Below are 18,305 nucleotides of genomic sequence, written 5' to 3'. Positions count from 1 at the left end.
TTTCGACGGATTCAATATTGAAATGTACATCCTACAGATGGCTGAATAAATAGTTTTAGATAGCCATAATGACAAAGACAAAAACAACCCACCTAAAAAGCATGATCATTTGGCATGCATCCTTCTCATCCACTTCTGGTAGCAAAGTATCAAATAAAACATCCATGAAGATGCACTCTTTGATAAACTGGTGTAGTTCAGAGTTGAAAAGTATTTGAACCAAATCAACAGCTCCTTTGTCTCGTGCAAATGAGACTTTTACTCTTCAGATGTCCTTGTAGTTTGATTTGAAGAAACCTCAAGATGTCTTTTATGACAAGTATATAAAGTAATTTGCTGCTGTTTAAATTATCATTGTAACATCTTAATTGCTTGCAAATGACAAACAGATGAATCTCAAAAAGTTTCACTGATTCTAAAGATAGATATACAATTCAATCAAAATTATCTAATTGATGGAATTTATGGATATTATTTTAATCCTTATTCATTATTGAGCAGCTACAATGACGATCAAATGTCCATGCATGCTTGCTTTATAATGAATTTTAGCTTATGTTATATGCAGTAAAATTACCCTTGCTGCTCATAATGCAATTGCTCAAGTTGAAATGGCATATGAATCAATCGTTGCTATATAACAAGCATCAAATATATGAGAATATGCTTCTTGCAAGATGCTAGGGTACATCTTAAATATATATATATAAAAAAAAAAAAAAAAACCCTCTTGATTCCCAAGCTCAGTTAATAATTAATGTAGGACTGGTAGACCTCCTATTGTCTCAAGCTCTTGTTTTAACCGTGAATAACCCTTATTGAGGAAGCATGCATAAAAGATTTACAGCATCAGCATAAACCCCTAAAAGAGTTTTTGAAACATACATACATGCCTGCAATCCAAGCCACTAATTTTCTGCCCATTTCCATTATTATTCAATGATGCCCTGCATGTTGAGGTATATGAGAGGACATACAAAATGTATGGTGCAATTCATTCATTTTCTTCAAGAGTCATGTGGAGCAGGCAACCTATTTAAGATGTAAACTTGTTAGTATTTTGGATGATATTTGAAGTAGAACTATCAGAGTATAATCCTGACCTTTGAACACCTTGCCTCTTCTCCGCCGTAATATATCAAACTGCGGCTATTCACTGCCCAAAATGGCGAAAAAGTGTTTGTCGGTAGGATCCCGACGGCACGGGGAAAAACGCGTTGTCTCATTAATCATCTCTGCATGCAATAAATGGGATCAATCGACGACCACTGCCTTGATCGATGTCCCTATTCGAGAGCCGGTCATGCTGGCATTTCATTTCGGCTGGAAAAATGATGTGGACTGAACCTCTCCGCTCTTGTCATAGTGATTGATTTTCTTGTGAGCTTACCGCTGTCGGGGAACTGTACACAAAAATGACTCCACAAATTCATCACAGGCAGTTGAAACACTGTTCTTCTCTGTTTGTTTTTGGGTACACATTATTCCCCCCCCCCCCCCTTTGGTTAGGGTGGATCAGAAACATTAGAAATGTTATTTTGCTCTTCTGCCAATCTCAGAATTTTATAGGGACTACCACTGGATAATAATTTAAACAACAAATAATGAATTAGACAAAAATGAAAGTGCATTGCAACAATTTTAGGCATGTGATAGATATCAAATGTAAATAATTCAATTTTCCACAAGACTGAGTGCAATGGTAATGAAAGTACATGTACCCAGTAAGTAAAATGAGAAAGTACAATTACTCGTGAATGATACACTGTAGTTGAATTTGATAGGTCAAAATGCAAATGTAAACATCAATAAAGCGAGTATTTTCTGCTCATGAATAAAGTTGAAATGAGTATTGAGCTATGGAAATTACTCATCCTCTTTAAATTTCAGTGGTCATTATAACAGTACGTACACTGGTCATGTAAACAGGAATTGGACATTAAGTGCACTGTGGTACACTAGGCAATATATATAACATTGCAATAAGTATGGTTTTCAAAGAATACATTATTTTTTAACAAACAAACACGCAATCATTACTGAAGATGTCTTTAACAAGAAATGAACTACCTTGTTAATCATGTCACACACATCAGTCAGTCACTTTTCAAATAACAAAGACTCTTAGCCTTTCACTATGGAAAGTCTGCCAAGAAATTGTCATATTTTAATTGCCACTCACCCCTTATGGATGGTGGCTTATATAAATAGATGGTGGCAGATAGACAAAAATTGAGGTGAATGTATATGGCTAGGCTCCACAGAGAAACAAACATTTCTCCATTTCATTGCCACAGGCAATTAGCTGATTGGCAGCCATGTTCTAAATATTTGTCCCTCGCCGGGCCTCAGGGACAATGCCATCTCCTCTTGCAAAGACGAACTGCATTTTTGCATAAAGAATGGATCGCTTTCTGATCTAAGAGGGGTGTCATTTATTGCCACACAGCAACTTCACTTCTGAATTTTGATCACTTCCCCCCCCCCCCCACTCCCTCCCCCAACTTACAGTACTTAGTACTGTGCCCCACGACTGTGGAGTAGTTTGGCAGATGAAACAAAATGCTGCTGAATCTATTTCCATGTCATCAATAATCCTCAGTCTGAAGGCCCACTGGTGATGTTTGACTGACCAGCTACAAAGTTTAACTGACCAGTGACAGGGTTGCAGTGACCAATAATACCACATACAGTCACATTTCTGAAATCTTTACAGCTATACATTTTCTTCAAAACTCTCTTTTTTTAAGATTTTAGTGTCATCATACCATTTACACAAAACAAGTTGTAATGCTACAAGATTATTTGTTCCATCTTAGTTAGGTTACATCTAGAAACGATGAATATATTTGAAATGAAAACCGTGATAGAAACTTCATCTGATAAAACTGAGATCTTTTAAAAATATCAAAGTCAAACTGCAAAGGCTTTCCTGGTATAAAATTCATTGTGCAAAGAGTAAAACTTCATTTTTTGGGCAGAAAATCAGTGCAAATACAGTAGATGATAATAATCTTTCAATAAAAAAAAAATGCATACCAATACTTGAGTTTGTACATTAGTTTATATATTTGTGGTTGATGTTTTTTTTTCGTCTGTTTTTTCTGGTAGAATGGAGTTATCTACTGCTCTTAACATATTTCATATATGATTTCCTAGAGGGCAAATAAAAATATGAACATAAGATAACAAGAAAGTGCAAGAGACAATAAACTTTTGCAATGACATGGTACTGGAAGTATATGCACTATAATATGGGGACCACTGAACCTAAAGAAAGGGTAGAAAAAAATCAAGTGAGAGATTGAAGAAAAGATTTGATAATCTGAAGATTGATTTCCGTGAAAGAAACAAGCTGCTAAATGACATAAATACACCTTTCTTATATTCATTAGTACGGGTATTTTTTTTTTATAAGGCTTTTAAATGTACGTACATCTGATATGAGAGATTACATACACTGTATCTGCAAATTTAATGAGAGTAAAGAGGAGCACAATTTTTTTAGAAGTTGAAGTAAAAAAACGTCTCGATGCCGACTTGGACGTCGACTTGGATGTCAGTCTTACCCGGTGTGGCAACGATGATAGCTACGACGATCAGGGAGCAGATGAGGAGAATGACCAGGAGAGATATGATGATACCTCGCCAGTTGCGCTTTTCTGCTGTCCCTCCCACCAGTTCCTGATCATGAAAAATTGGAATTAAAAAAAGATGTCAAAACAAGAAAATCTATAGCAAAGATGATGGAGGTAATGATTTCGTGTGCAAGCATTGTTACATGGATATCAAAGGTCCTGTTTACCTTTGGGAGCAGTGATTTAAAGAATGTTCAAGATACACATAGGTGTATCACTTTTGATGCATGTGTCTAAGTCAGATGTATCACAAAACATACTACCATATAAAATTTTGCAATAAAGCCTATTATATAAGGAGATATCGCTATTTTTCTCAATAAACTGTAACTATAGACGATTTGGTCGGGAAACATCTTAATTATAACTGAAGAGTTTGTTCGCAAAAACCGATAAGTCCATTTTGGAAGATTTTGAAGTACGGTCTCTGTCATAAAGTACAAAATAATACCTTTTAAATGGTACATTGGTCATTACGGATAAAGGTATATTTTTGAAGTTATGGTCAAAAGAGGCAAAAATTTTCTTATTATTCTCTCTATTTTTCTTGACCTTTAATCGCAAATATCACCATTTGGCAAATATGGACTTATCGGTTTTTACAAACAAACTCTTCAACTATTGTTCACATTTTGTATATCTAACAATACTTAATATTGATTATACTAGTTCAAATTTTTACATTGGTTGTTTCTATCCCCAACTCACATTTTAGAACTATTTTGAGGCACTAATGCTGGGTTTTTGTTTCATCTGCAAATGGTAAATTATGCCTTTAAGTGAACTACATTGGAATCTGTTTCATCAAAAAATTTGAAGTAAAAAAAAATGTCAAAACAAGAAAATCTATACCAAAGATGTTGTAGATAATGATTTCGTGTGCAAGCAGTGTTACGTGGATATTAAGTAAACTACAATGGAATCTGTTTAAGGTCAATCCTGTTCTGTGAGGTTTATTCTGCTGAACAAGATTACAGGAACATCAAATATTTTCTGGTCTGGACTTGGATGTTGATCTCATATTTATTCATCAAGATGAATATTACCATTCATGGCAAGGGCCCGGTATTACGCAAACCCTCTCTGCGTGGAGCTTAACCTTTTCCTCTGCAAGTTTTGCACATTCCAAATTTAAGAATGTCTTGGAATCCATTTTACGGAGATTACTCCTCCAAATATGTCTTGGTTGTATTCAATACCAATGGCCAACAGTCTAGTTCAATTTGAGCCACTTACACGATTACATGGGGGGGGGGGGGGGCACTACAGACATCAAACTTTGTTACACTACAAACTGAATATATTATGTAACATATTTTATACAAAATCCTCATTATTTTGATTATGCTAAGTACCAAGGCTGTTGAAAGCCTGAATAATGGATGAATCTGACATTTATCACTTGGATATCATTGAAACAAAACATTGCAGAAGACATTTGCATAATATTAATACATAAAAGAAAGTAACAATTTCATGTCACACAAAACAGAAACAAACTGTTCATGAAGTATGGGAGGATAAAAATCTGTATAGGCCACCTGAACAGTCATGCAACACAATACAGAATGCAATAAACACAATAGCGGAGAGACATAATATATGCTGGCAGTGCAATCAATAGTGTTTCTACAGATCTAATGAAGGAAAGAAGGATAAAATTGAAACTGAAAGGTGATAGGAACAAAATAAATAGAGACAAAAACATCAACAAAGCAGCAAACTATGTAAGCATCACTTTATGTATACTCTTGCTATGAATACATAATGGTACACATTTGACATACTCACAGGCACAGACACGTCCACAAACAATATAATACAGAACAGAATCTATGATAAAAATGAGAATTCAAAGTGCAATTTACAGTGAAAAGAAATAGTTTGTTGTGTCTCATCAAAGATTTGAAATCATTCTAGATTATTCTGATGCAAGGACATCTTTAGCGCATAAATGCGGAGGTAAATTTCCCCCAGTACTACAATATGCCACACAAAACACAACACTTTGGCTTGATGTATGTTAATTCATGCAGTGCATAAATCACTAAACAAGATGCACATAGACATAACAAAATATAAATAAAGAATATAGTCTACACCAATACAAAGCACAAAAGGATTGTGTTCTGTGAGCATGCAGTCAGAATGAAATACTACAACAATTCAAAAATATACACAACATACAATGCTTTGTTTGGGGTTAAAATCAACATCCATACATTCTTGACATACCACACACCATCGATATCATAACTTCATTGTGATTATTATCTTTATCACTATGATCATCATAATCATCATTCCAACTTATTTCTCAATCACTCTCATCACTGCTACCATGAATACACATGAAAGATAAACTCACATATCTTGAATAAGTCTGTAGCTTGCAATAACTCAGAATGTTGCATGTACTGACTTATGCAAAATAAGCACAAAAGCCTTAAAGGGACTGTACAGTAGTTGTTGAGGTGGGGATTCATGTTTTGAACATTCCTAAGTGAGATAATGAGAAACCTCTTATGAAATATGAAAGAGCATGTGATTTTAAGAAGGATTCAACGTTTATTTGATGAAAATTGGTTTTTAAATGGCTGAGATATCCCCAAAAGTGATAATAATAACAGGCGACATGCCCCACCTTTATTAGGATCTCTTTGTTTCACCTTGTTTTTGGATATCTCAGCCATTTCAAAACCAATTTTCATTAAATAGACTTTTGATACCCCTTAGAATTGCATGCTCTTTGACATCTCATAGAGTGGTTTCTGAATATCTCACAAAATGTTAAAAGCTAAATCCTCACCCCGACCAGAACTGTACACACCCTTTAATCCAGTCTGACCAGCGTTTGTTAGTCATCATTTCCATCTTACAATTGAATATCATCCTAAGCTTTTTTTTTTTCACACAAACAGTCTATACCTATTTCAGCATTTAAAACACATGCAAGCACACACACACACACACATACATACATACACAAACACATGCACACACACACATACATACACAAACACATACGCACCCACACATACTTTAAAAGAATCAATGTTATGAATTTCTGAGACTATTTGCAGTAACAGTTATGAAACTTAACAGCTTGTGATGTGCTCACTACTGAGAGTTATCATCAGGTAGGTAAAAGACTGTTATCACAGAATACTGGTATTATACAATGTAAATATTAATGTACATGTATAAGCATCAAATGACAGTGTTTTTATTCCATCTCCCCGACAGATAATAAACACACTTTGCTTTCTATCATTAGACAAGTCTTTTGATTACCATAAGCACTTACATCAGCTTCCCAAACATCACTCATCCCTTATGCCCCAGGATCCTAATGGGTTTTGTATAAAATCTGTATGGGTTTCAAAATTTTGTATGAAATGAGCTGGTTTACACCAGCCATAAAGTAAATATGCACATGCTGTGCGGAGCATTTCATTGTTTAAACATGTTTCCCTTTGTTAAACCACTGTAGCAGACAGGATATTGATGAAAATGGTGCATGCACATATACAGCTGGTGGATGGGTGAGAGAATTAAGGCTTGTAAAGATAATGAGGTGTCAACACTTGTATAGGAGTACCGGCACATGTCAAACATTTATGGAATTTTCAGCCATTGTATGTGGGGGACACGACTGGTAGTCTGGATGATAAATTCCAGGCACATCCAGTGCGCCGAATGAACAGAGTGTGGATGGGAACCATTCTCGGTATAGGGGCTTGTAAGGATGCTAGCGCCATAAATATGGAATTCATTCAGAATGTCTCACAACTCATGGCAATTAATATTTCATCAGAAACTAGGCGCCATGGGTTCACTGTGCAGTATACTGCAAGCTCATGTCATACAGCTCTACGAGCTAGCTAGCTAGCCCCTGAATTTTTCTGTGACATGTCATTATGGGGAGCTTGGATAAAATCTCATCAGAGCTAGGGGTATGGCAAATGAAGGAAATTTTGATAAAAAGACAGTAATTTGACACTTGCTGATTCCTGTGGATTGAGATATCTTCATCCAACTATGCCCTGCCCAAATTTCACAGTCTAGATTGTTTTAAAAGTTAAACTTCAGTATGGGAAGAATGAGACATGTTATCACAATGATTTATCTTGGCCCATTGTGTTTAACTCCACTTTCCATACACACAGAACCACACCTACATTTTATAAGATTGGCTTTCACTTACACAATGCTGCACACTGAAACTGGTCCAATGTTCCAGGACCAGTAAAAACACTGTCGGACCAGTAACTTTTCAAGGAATGGAGCAGTAAAATATTGAAAAACTGGGTACCCACTGGTCCGACAGACAGGTCAGACTAGTAGAGAAAATGGGCTAGTGTGCAGCCCTGACTTTACATTATGAAATGAATACTGTTTCCAACGACAAACTCATCATATTAGCACTGTTCAGTGACAAGATCAAGCTGATCATGAAATGCAAATAAAGCTGGTAATATTATTTCCTCTACAGCTGGAAGAAAGACTATTGTTCCTGCTACCCCTCTGCACATATACAGTGAGAGGACATTTACAAGACTTTAACTACTGTCACAAATCAAAACTTTTATGGGTGACTCCAGACAATGCTCACTACCAGTAGAGAGTTGTTTTTTTTTTTGTTTTTGTTTTTTTTGTTAACATACAAAAAGAGATGACAAACTGGACTTATCCCTACATCCAATCTCGTTATGCCAAACATCTGCAAACAAAATGAGTCCCTGGAAATTTTTGTCTTTATTTGCCGATAAGCTATGGTGATACCGGCGAAGGTTTTTGTAAACAAAAGTGATGATAAAATCAGCTGGGCATGGGGTCAAGGCAACATCTTAAAAATTGCTCTGGAGAATTTGTCGGTGCTCTGCCGACACGGGGATGTTCAAAGGTGTACTTGAGCTGACTTTAAATTGTGGCCAAACATGGTGAATGAAGATGGAAGGCTGCGGCGATGATTCGTGAGCTTCATCCTCTCCGCTGTCTTCCGTAGATATGAAACCACTCCAGAAGGAGGACTTTGAACTCTTGAGAAGTGCAGGAGCACTGACAAACAGACATTACACACTACATACACACGTACATAAACACATAGGCCCTACACTCATACTCACACACATACAATAATGCACTGGTTTATCTCTGCTTCAAACTGTCATACATTCTCCATGAAATTTTCCTTGTGATCTTTTGTGTATTCTTACATGACCCTCCCTTTCTCTATATATTTCTCTCTATATATCTCTCCTCCTCTCTTTCTCTCTCTTTGACTTACGGACACTAACAATATAAAACAATCTACAGGAAAATAGGTCACTAAACACCTTATTAGAAGGCTGCACATCAGTTGCTTCAAAACTGACTAGACAACAAAATTAGAATGAAAGTAGTAAAAATGTGAAATTTAAGAAGGAAAAGCCAAGAGTAGGAGATGTGGGGCAAAATGATGTCAAAAACATCAATAAAGACAGGATGATAACACCATCCAGGCAGCTGCCTGCTCAAGTCAAGTTACCCTTTTAAGACTGCCTTCCTCATTTTAGTAAGCTTTTACACTTTGATAAGCTGACCGATTTCTGCTAGAGTTTGTTCTTGACACACAATAACAACTAATGCGTCCATCAGGAAAAACAGCTTCCTAACTGGATTGGATGCACTGTGGAAATAAAGGGATGCTGATGTTAAGCCATGAAAGGATAATATTAAGTGGACTGCAGGCAAGACAAAATAATAACCATAAAAACCAAGAATTGTAGATTTGGGCCAAACATAAGCGGCCATTAGAAAAAGCAGCCCTTGCACAGTAAGTAATGAATTGACCAACACAGCTGCTTAAAAGAAACCTATGTGTACCTTAACCCCTTGAGGATGAGATAATTTTGCTTCATCACATGTTTCTATTGACACCTGCCTGAGTATAGTTGCGAGTAGTCTTCAATGGGTTAATCAATGTCCTGTGAATAAAATATTGAAGCCTTCCCAAACAACACCTCACAATCAAATTGTGTCTTACAAATAAATTGGGAGTAAAGTGAGAGTACACATCAAGAGGTAAACTACACTTCGGTCCTTTTCATTCCTCATGACTCCTCTTCTCATATTACGGTCATGTACACAACTGAGAAGTGGAGCAGTAATTGATGATGTTGGGTAACCATGGCAACCCATCTACACAATGAACTGCATCTCCTCTGTAACTTTTTGTCATCTTCCAGGCCTACACCTCCCATGCAGATGATCCAGTCTTAATGTTTGCAGGCAAAACCTATCATGGGCTTTTGAAATCCTTTTTCCAGAATTAAACAGGTTAGTGGTACTGTAATAACACAGATGATTAAATTTTGTTTAGCTGCTGCTGCTTGCACTGATAAAATGACAATCTGAGGATTTTGTTGGTCTTGAGTAGATACAAATTGATCTCAAACGACAGCCTTTAAAAACTAATTGAATGTAGAATGATGTTATTCAAGTAATATCATTTTCAAACCGTATCTGTGGTAGGAAAAGTACAGAGTTCTGTATTTGATCATGGTTAATGTCTTGACAGAATTAAATTCTTGATAGTCAGAAAAGCAAAATCATATTCTCCCTTGTCACTGTTGACATTAGAACTGGTCTTGTCTGTCACAAGGCTGTGGAAATGAAAACTGTGCCCTTTGAGGGTGGGGAAATAGGAGGAGGATTAATTATTCTATCAGAGGGTATAAACTATTCAGTATTCCTCATTACAAACTGAGCCCAGTGGACCAACCCAGAATGTCTGGAAGAGCATTAAAGGGGGGCTGAGCGGGGTATCTACCAGATCAAAGACAGTATCAATGTCCTCCCCGAGGGGGCTGTGATGATAGTGGTGCTATATTCACCTTCTATGCATGCCTTTCACTCACCTTAAAGGCAGACATTAGGGCACTGAGGGTCAGCACGGCTATATAGTGAAAAGTATTCATCTTATCTCTCTCTCTGTATGTTTTTTATATATGAATGTATATATAAATACACATATAGTGTATATATAGGGCTTATTATTAGCAGTGGTCCATTGGCCAATGGGTACTAAAAATTAATGTTGGGCCACCAATTCCCCCCCCCCCCAAAAAAAAAAAAAAAAATCTTTTGGTGGCCTAATTGGGCAACTTGGATTTGAAGTGGATTTGATATTACTTTTATTTCAGGCGAATTGATTTTGTCTTTCCAGAGACCACTAAAATTTAAAATTTAAAGATGTTAGTGGCCCAAAGAGGCCAACAGAAAAAAAAAAAAATGTTAGTATTGAGCCCTGCATGTATTGTATTCGCATGTTCATGAAATGTAAATACGCATCATCTCCGCATCTATTTGCACAATGTGGTTTTATTTCCATCAATCATTTGTGAAGTCTTGTGAAACTGTATTCAAATCTAGTGACTTTGCTTCTAAATGTCCAAATTCAATGAGCCTTCTATCATTTTATACTTTGATCTTACTCTTTCTGTTTAAGGAAACTTGAACATGGGAGTGGAAGAACCTCTTTAAGACAAGTGACTTTGTGCTTGGCTATCAAACCCCGTGACCCTAGACTCTAGAGAGAGAGGGTGAGGAAGGAGGTAATAATCGGAGGATGATGAATACCTTGGGGGTGTTTCCTTACTCTAAGCTATGACGTTAATGTCGTTGTCACCCCTAGCAGACGTAAAATCACTTCTGCCAGTTGTCAGGAACTGATTTCGGAGAACTAACGTCCTTTCAAACTCCCCGGGGAGGACGGGAAAACAAACACATATGATATCATGTTTTTCTCATAATCTTTGAGTAAACAACTGCACAGTGATTATCATAAATCTCAAGAACATCGTCCAAATAATCCACAGGGACTTTTTTGCCGATCTCATTATTTGACCATCCTTTCAAGATGAAACTCCTATTCGATGACAAGCACTGTTTACGTTTTCGATCTTTCAAAATGTAGTTCACACAAAATGACCTTCCTGGCTGGGCACTTATTGTATTAGCCCAATAAGCAGTATAGAGTGGCCTCAAGGTAAAAGACAAGAAAGGAAGAGCTAAGTGATAATAAAGTGAGACTGGTAATCCAACACACTTTTTTCCACGTATCAGCCTTATGGCATGTTTACTACACGACACCACTGATATTGCACCTCTAATGATATTCCATTAGCCAAGATTGGCTCGGCCCTGGAAAATATTGACATAATTTCGGCATTCATTAGGCTTTATTCGGCATCAAGCATAGAGGAGCCATTATTGATTTCTACGCCTTATGGCAAGCATTTTTTACCAGCACCTGTATACTGCCATGTTTGCCAGTTTCCTACAGAGTGAAAGCTGTCCTATAACAAAGCACATCTCGCTACATTGTAAACTCACATCATGCTTTTTGTACACTTCACCATCAGTACGTACTCTGTTGTATTGACTATGTCACGTTCTTTATCTGATGGAGCCAAAATTTTCTAAAACTCCCAATTCTACATTTGCTTGTGACAACCTTAAGACTTATTCGCAATTGTCACATTATGGGGTATCTGTATTCATAACTTCAGAAATATTCTTTGCTATGTTAAAACTGAGATAATCAATGGAAAGGTTTTATTTTGTTCTATCTGATGATGAACTTACTTCAAAATCTGTAAAAATGGTGCTTAGTCCATTTTATAGTGAAACTCTTTGATTCAAATATAAACCATGCTAAAACAAAATGTTCACTAAATGCTTTAATCATTCTACCAATACAATTTCAGAAAATATCTCGAGAGATATCAGGTAAGGTAAATCTAGGAAGTCAAAGATCTAACATTTTTTTTCTTAGTACCTGTATTTAGTTTAAACCTCTGTAGTTCACAGCTTCATATTTACACACATCTAGATATTCCAGTAGCCCATTGGACCATACAGTTGACATTTTCATAAATAGAAACACTGCTGAACAGTGCCTTTAAAGGGACTGTACAGTACTGGTTGAGGTGGGGATTCATGTTTTGAACATTCCTATTCAAAGTGAGATATGAAAGAGCCTGTAATTTTAAAAAGGATTCAATGTTTATTTGATGAAAATTGGTTTTCAAATGGCTGAGATATCCAAAAAAGTGCTAATAATAAAAGGCAACATGCCACAACTTTATTACGATCTCTTTGTTTCACCTTGTTTTTGGATATCAGCCATTTCAAAACCGATTTTCATCAAATAAACTTTTGATACCCCTTAAAACTGCATGCTCTTTGAAATCTCATAGAGTGGTTTCTGAATATCTCGCAAAACGTTAAAAGCTAAATCCTCACCTCGACCAGAACTGTACACACCCTTTAAGTGATGTCTCAGTTTTTTGGGTGGCTATAAAAAGCATGTAATATCTATCTCTACAAAATCTCGATTCACTTCCGCTGATGGATTGCCTTAATGATGATAGCATACCAGATTTTGCCAATGTGAGTAGAAAACATCATTAACCAAAGAGAAGACTTATTGTGCATCACACAACTGTTGAATATACGTCATGTCACAATTGTGAAGATTTATACCATAATGGCAGTCTCAAAAAATGAGTAAAGTTTGTCAAATCGGCAACATGGCAGCCATCATTCCTCTAAGGATCACCAAGTAAATTGATGTAGCATAATTATGTGCATATACTGTCATCTCTCGCATACCCTGTACAGACGACTAATCGTACAAATGCTCATCCTTCGGGAATATCCACGAGGACAAGAGCGAGACAAACAACGTAGTTTGAGTCGGCATGTCTGGAACATAATGTGGTCATCCGACGGTCGTTAAAGTGCGCCACTGCAATTTGGTTCCACGAGACATCGTAAGCTCCAACAAATTTGTCTTTTTATGTGGTCTCAAGGACTTGCTTGATGTCAGGAAACAGTTCAGGTCTTATTTCATAATTTAGACTGACTGCTCCTCACACACCAAGGCAGCACGGAGGAAGGTCTCAAAATAGATGAGGGAGAAAGGAGCTGCATAATGTTTAATACCAAGGAAGAGTCCTGCATTCTATGGTCCCCATAATTTACTGCCCTGGCCCATTGAAAGGGAATCTACCTTGAAGAGGAAGCGAGATGGCTGAATGCAGTTGTACAATCATACACTCCAAGGAAGATTTCTCCTACTGAAGAGAGCATTTGAGCAAAACTGGTGAAACATTATGGGATTACACCTTCAAATCTCCTACTGTGGGGATATTAGACTTTTCAATCATTTTCATTGTATAGTCCCATGCATAGACATCAATGTTCTAGGGTTTGAATTATTAGCATGAGAGAAATTAAATGCAGCTTTGTTGAATGGTTCTTAAGTGGTATATAGAAGTAGAGTACAGAGTAGTAGTACATTGCATTTGTTATCTATATCATGGTCTGTGTAGTAATGTTGTCATACACGACCCATTACACACAAACTGTTAAATGAATACTTAATTAATTATGCTATAATCACACAAGTAGAACAAATAATGATATTTTTTTTTCAGGCTTAGCTCACTTTATTCACAGATTTAGGCTCTTTTGATTCCTAAAACTCACTCATGCTAAATCTTCTATATGCCATTGGTTCTTTATTCAGTTTACTAGAATACTGGTCAGACAGAAACTAAGTACTATCAAAGAAAAGCTGCCTGAAAGTCACTGAAAAAAATGAGAGAATCAGAAAAAAAAAAAAACCTCTTAATGTCAGAGAAGAGAAAAGGAGTGAAAAGTTTCAAGAAACATTGTCCAAATTTTGAAACTTCATCTAACAAGGGTTAGAAATAAAGAAAAGCACAGATCACAAGCACTCAAAGACAGTGACACTGACAACCCGACCACAAAAACTCTGCAGAAGATAAACAGAGTCTGCAAAATGAACTCCCAACAAGAACAAACCCCCCTCAAATAACACATCAATACATTCACTGTTAGCATCATCAGGTGTGGCAAAGTATAGTTCACATAATCACAATCCTACCTGTGAGAGGTCTTACTCTGTTTTTTTTTTTCTTCTGTATTAGAAATGCCAAAGGCACAACCTGCATATTTATACACTTCATCGTCAAGACGACAACAAGTTTTGGCACGTAATCTGCCTCTTAATTTGGGCACCGGTTATCTTATTAACCCATATGTATCAAATCACCCATCCTTCAACACTGCACCTCCCAACCTTCCGTGCCCTCTTTGATTAGTGGGCCGGTGACCGTACCTCTAGCTCGATCATCGTCGGGCCACCAAGTGTGTTGCCCTGTTGATTGGCCGGTGTGTTTATCGTCACCTTCTTGCCACTCTTGCTGGGCGACTTGCCCGGCTTGCCCGCGGTTACCGCTCCACTAAGCATCTTGCAGCTGTTTTATCTATCCACTTTGATGCCACAAAAAATGGGACACAGTAGATGTGTAAGTAAGAGGGAGAATTCCTCTCCGAGTCCGTCACTGGACTTTGGTGGTGGACGTTAGTAGTTGTCCACTCATACAGATCCTCCTCCACAGAAGGGGGTCACATTGCTCTTATTCCAACAGTCATTTGCATGGCATTCAGTGAAAAATGGTGCAATACACAAAAAATTCATGGTATCAGGAACCTTGTCTAGCAAGGCAGACTTGCTGGAAATGAGTTTATTTGACAAGTAGCCTTTTCGTCCAGCCAGCATGAAAGAATGCATCCAATCGAAATATTGATTGCAAAAATGCAATAAAAATGTAGCACCAGGGATTGCGAATGGAAAAGACTTCTATTCATATTTCCTTTACACTGGTTTTCTCTTCATGCCAGCTCAAATTCTGATCACTCAATATTTTTGTTAATCAACAGTAAATTTAGTCACAATTTTCCAATGTGGAGAGAGTTGTATTAAAGTCCAAGTCCCTCCTGTCAGGTTTCAAATATTCCATAGTCTCTGGCTCTCTTTTGGCTTCCTTCCTTGATGATTTTGCAGATTTTGTCAGAAAATGCAAGAACTTTACCAATCATCAAGCCAAGAATATCATACTATCATTGTTCTTATGTCCTGACAAAGGCACTGTCTATAATGCCTCCTACAGACGGCAGATGACAAAAGTATCATAGATCCGAATGAGCAGATGAAGCATCTGAATGGCATTCATTTCAGCGGATCTCGGAGCTACCAGCGGTGCATACAAAAGTACTCCAAAAAATACAAAGGAGACTGAAGTGACAGGGACATCTTTGTAGGAGTCGATTCAATCACGCTATCGAACAATCTTCAAACTGGACAACTGATGGAAAATGGCAGCGCCATCCTTCGTTGCACTGTATATTGACACAGCATTTTTAATCCTACTTAATTTCCACATGCCTGGCAGTTATTGGGCTATAAAGTGTTGCCTTGACGTGTATGGGAGGATCCCAGTATATCATTCATATCCGAAGTATAGAAAGAGGAAGGTTCTCAAAGATCAGCACTGCCCTGGGCCAGTTCGGACAAACACCGCTATTCTATTCTGATTTTCACACTCCTCCCTACTATGCAATTATCTTTCCCACTCCCCCTACTCAGTCTAAACATGAAAAATTCAGCCATGTCTTCCGGCTATCGCCAACTTTTCACTTTGCTCCCTTGTGACAATCTGAGTCCATGCGAGTTCCAAGTCTTGAATTATAGAAAACAACAACAAACAAGTTATCATCTCCACTCAGTGACAATCAAATGTTTCTCCGTTACTCCTTTCCCCTTTCTCTTTCTATCGCTATCTCGGGATCCACTCTGACTTCCGTCGGAGGCTGAAACTTCCGGCTTCATTTATTCCTGGAGTAATTCCTCCATGCTGGACCCTTCTTCTGGCCCACACACTGTCCATGTTTTTGAGATATCACTTTAATGTCTGTAATGATTCTCCCACTGTCCACGGCTGACCATTGAAGCTGTCACCAACAGGCAGCAGCGGAACCAAACAAGCTTCCCTGGAGGTCCCGGGAGCAACGGTAGCTCTCTGTCTAGTTGTCGATATATTGCACCTGATGGCACCAGAGAAAACCAATCAATCGCTTGTTGGCACGCTTCTACGAACGCTGCGTTCCCCCCTATTACTCTTTCTACTCTCTTCTCCATCTGTATTGTTCGATTACTCTACGCAATATTGGTCTCACTAATACCTCAATGCAAAGTGTAAACGGCATTGGGTCGTAGATCTAGTGGTTTGTGTTGGAAGGAGATGGAATAGAAATGGCGGGGGGGGGGGTGGAGGAGGGGCTTTTATTTTAATTGGATTACGGTGGACAAACGTTGCACTAATGAGCCCTGCAATACATATCAATGCATAACTTCTAGTGATGAACCTAATGCAATGCCATGGCCCACCATACACCATCTAATATACAGTACCCACACAGCTGGCTTTTTTCTTTTCTTTCTCATTTACAGTGATGACAAAGGGTGTCTACTCAATATCTCGCTGGTGCTATAGGTTCATGGCCTTCATTGTTTGTACCGCAATTAACACTAGCTTTTAATCATCACAATTTCCGCTCCATATCTCATGCCTCAGTTAAGCACTAGGAAAATTAGTTATGGAGCATTTAGGGAGAAGCTGAAGTTCCATCTGATAACACATACAGTATTAAGCCCAGATTGTGAAGTACACATTTAAGAGCGTTGTTGCTGGGGTTTTTTTTTTTCAACTCTCTTCCTCAATGAAAAGAAAATATATTTTCAAATTCAAAAATATCATACATCTTTGATATCACTGTTCTTGATTGTTTTCAGATACACCTATTGTAGTCAATGGTTGTCTTTGTCCTTGTACTGTAAAAGTAGAAATTTTCGTGCAACCATATTCTAGCGCGAAAATAAAAGCACACAAATATATCTGCATGCCTTACGTTCCAGTAGTTAATGTCCTGATTCCACGGAACTAAAAACATGCAAAAGCAAAATCCATCTTACCCGGCCAAGCGCAAAAAATCACCCGCACGAAAATATCCACTTTTACAGAAGTTGTAATCATCAGTCTCTCGAACATCATTATGACATCATCAGTGCCACCTTGACAGCCATCATCATCATCATCATCATCACCATCATCACCATCACCACCATCACCACCATCACCATCATCTTCAACATCATCATCATCAATTATCACTATCATTTCCTCCATTATCAATACCAGTCTTCATCAGCATTGTGACCACTACCACCATCATCATGTTCATAATCATTAGCTCCTCTTTATCCAAATGATGCATGACCTTTAATATGATTATCATCAGCAAAGGAATAATAATTACTTCCACCATCTGACATCAATTGCTGCAAATGACATCATTGTGGTCATCTTTGCCAAATCTGATCTTTCATATCAAAGTGAATAATACGCAGTGTCAGTCATCAAATAAGTTATGATGCTAACACTAATAAGCTTTTATCTTGTTCAATACCTCTGCAAGAATGCTAGATATAGATGACCTTTAATGGTGGGATTGTCATGTCCTAATCTTGATATTTTGAGGATGAATACTTCTGAAGTTTCCTTCTATCACTCTAGGCGTGCAGCTATACACTTTTATTATTGATTTGATTGAAATGATTTGATAATTATTGAGAGATTGTGATTTACTGCACCACTGGACTGTCATCTTTTCATTTTGAAACAGTGTTGATAAATGCTTCTACAGTTTCATCCTATCAAATGGGCAGCTAAACTCTATTTACTTTCATGA

General features: G+C 37.5%; 1 protein-coding gene across 1 annotated transcript in view; it reads right to left on the bottom strand.

The window, feature by feature from the left end:
- Positions 1-18,305, bottom strand: part of LOC140245122 (A-type potassium channel modulatory protein DPP6-like) — a 266,087-nt gene that overhangs the window by 26,341 nt on the left and 221,441 nt on the right. Inside the window, exon 3 of the mRNA XM_072324721.1 lies at positions 3,570-3,684. Within this exon, the coding sequence (XP_072180822.1) occupies positions 3,570-3,684 (115 nt within the window). The remainder of the gene's footprint in view (positions 1-3,569; positions 3,685-18,305) is intronic.

This window comes from Diadema setosum, chromosome 22 (genome assembly GCF_964275005.1).
Source record: "Diadema setosum chromosome 22, eeDiaSeto1, whole genome shotgun sequence".
Lineage (NCBI taxonomy): Eukaryota > Metazoa > Echinodermata > Echinoidea > Diadematoida > Diadematidae > Diadema > Diadema setosum.
Note: the sequence above shows the minus strand (reverse complement) of the source record. Positions and strands in the feature narration are given on the sequence as shown.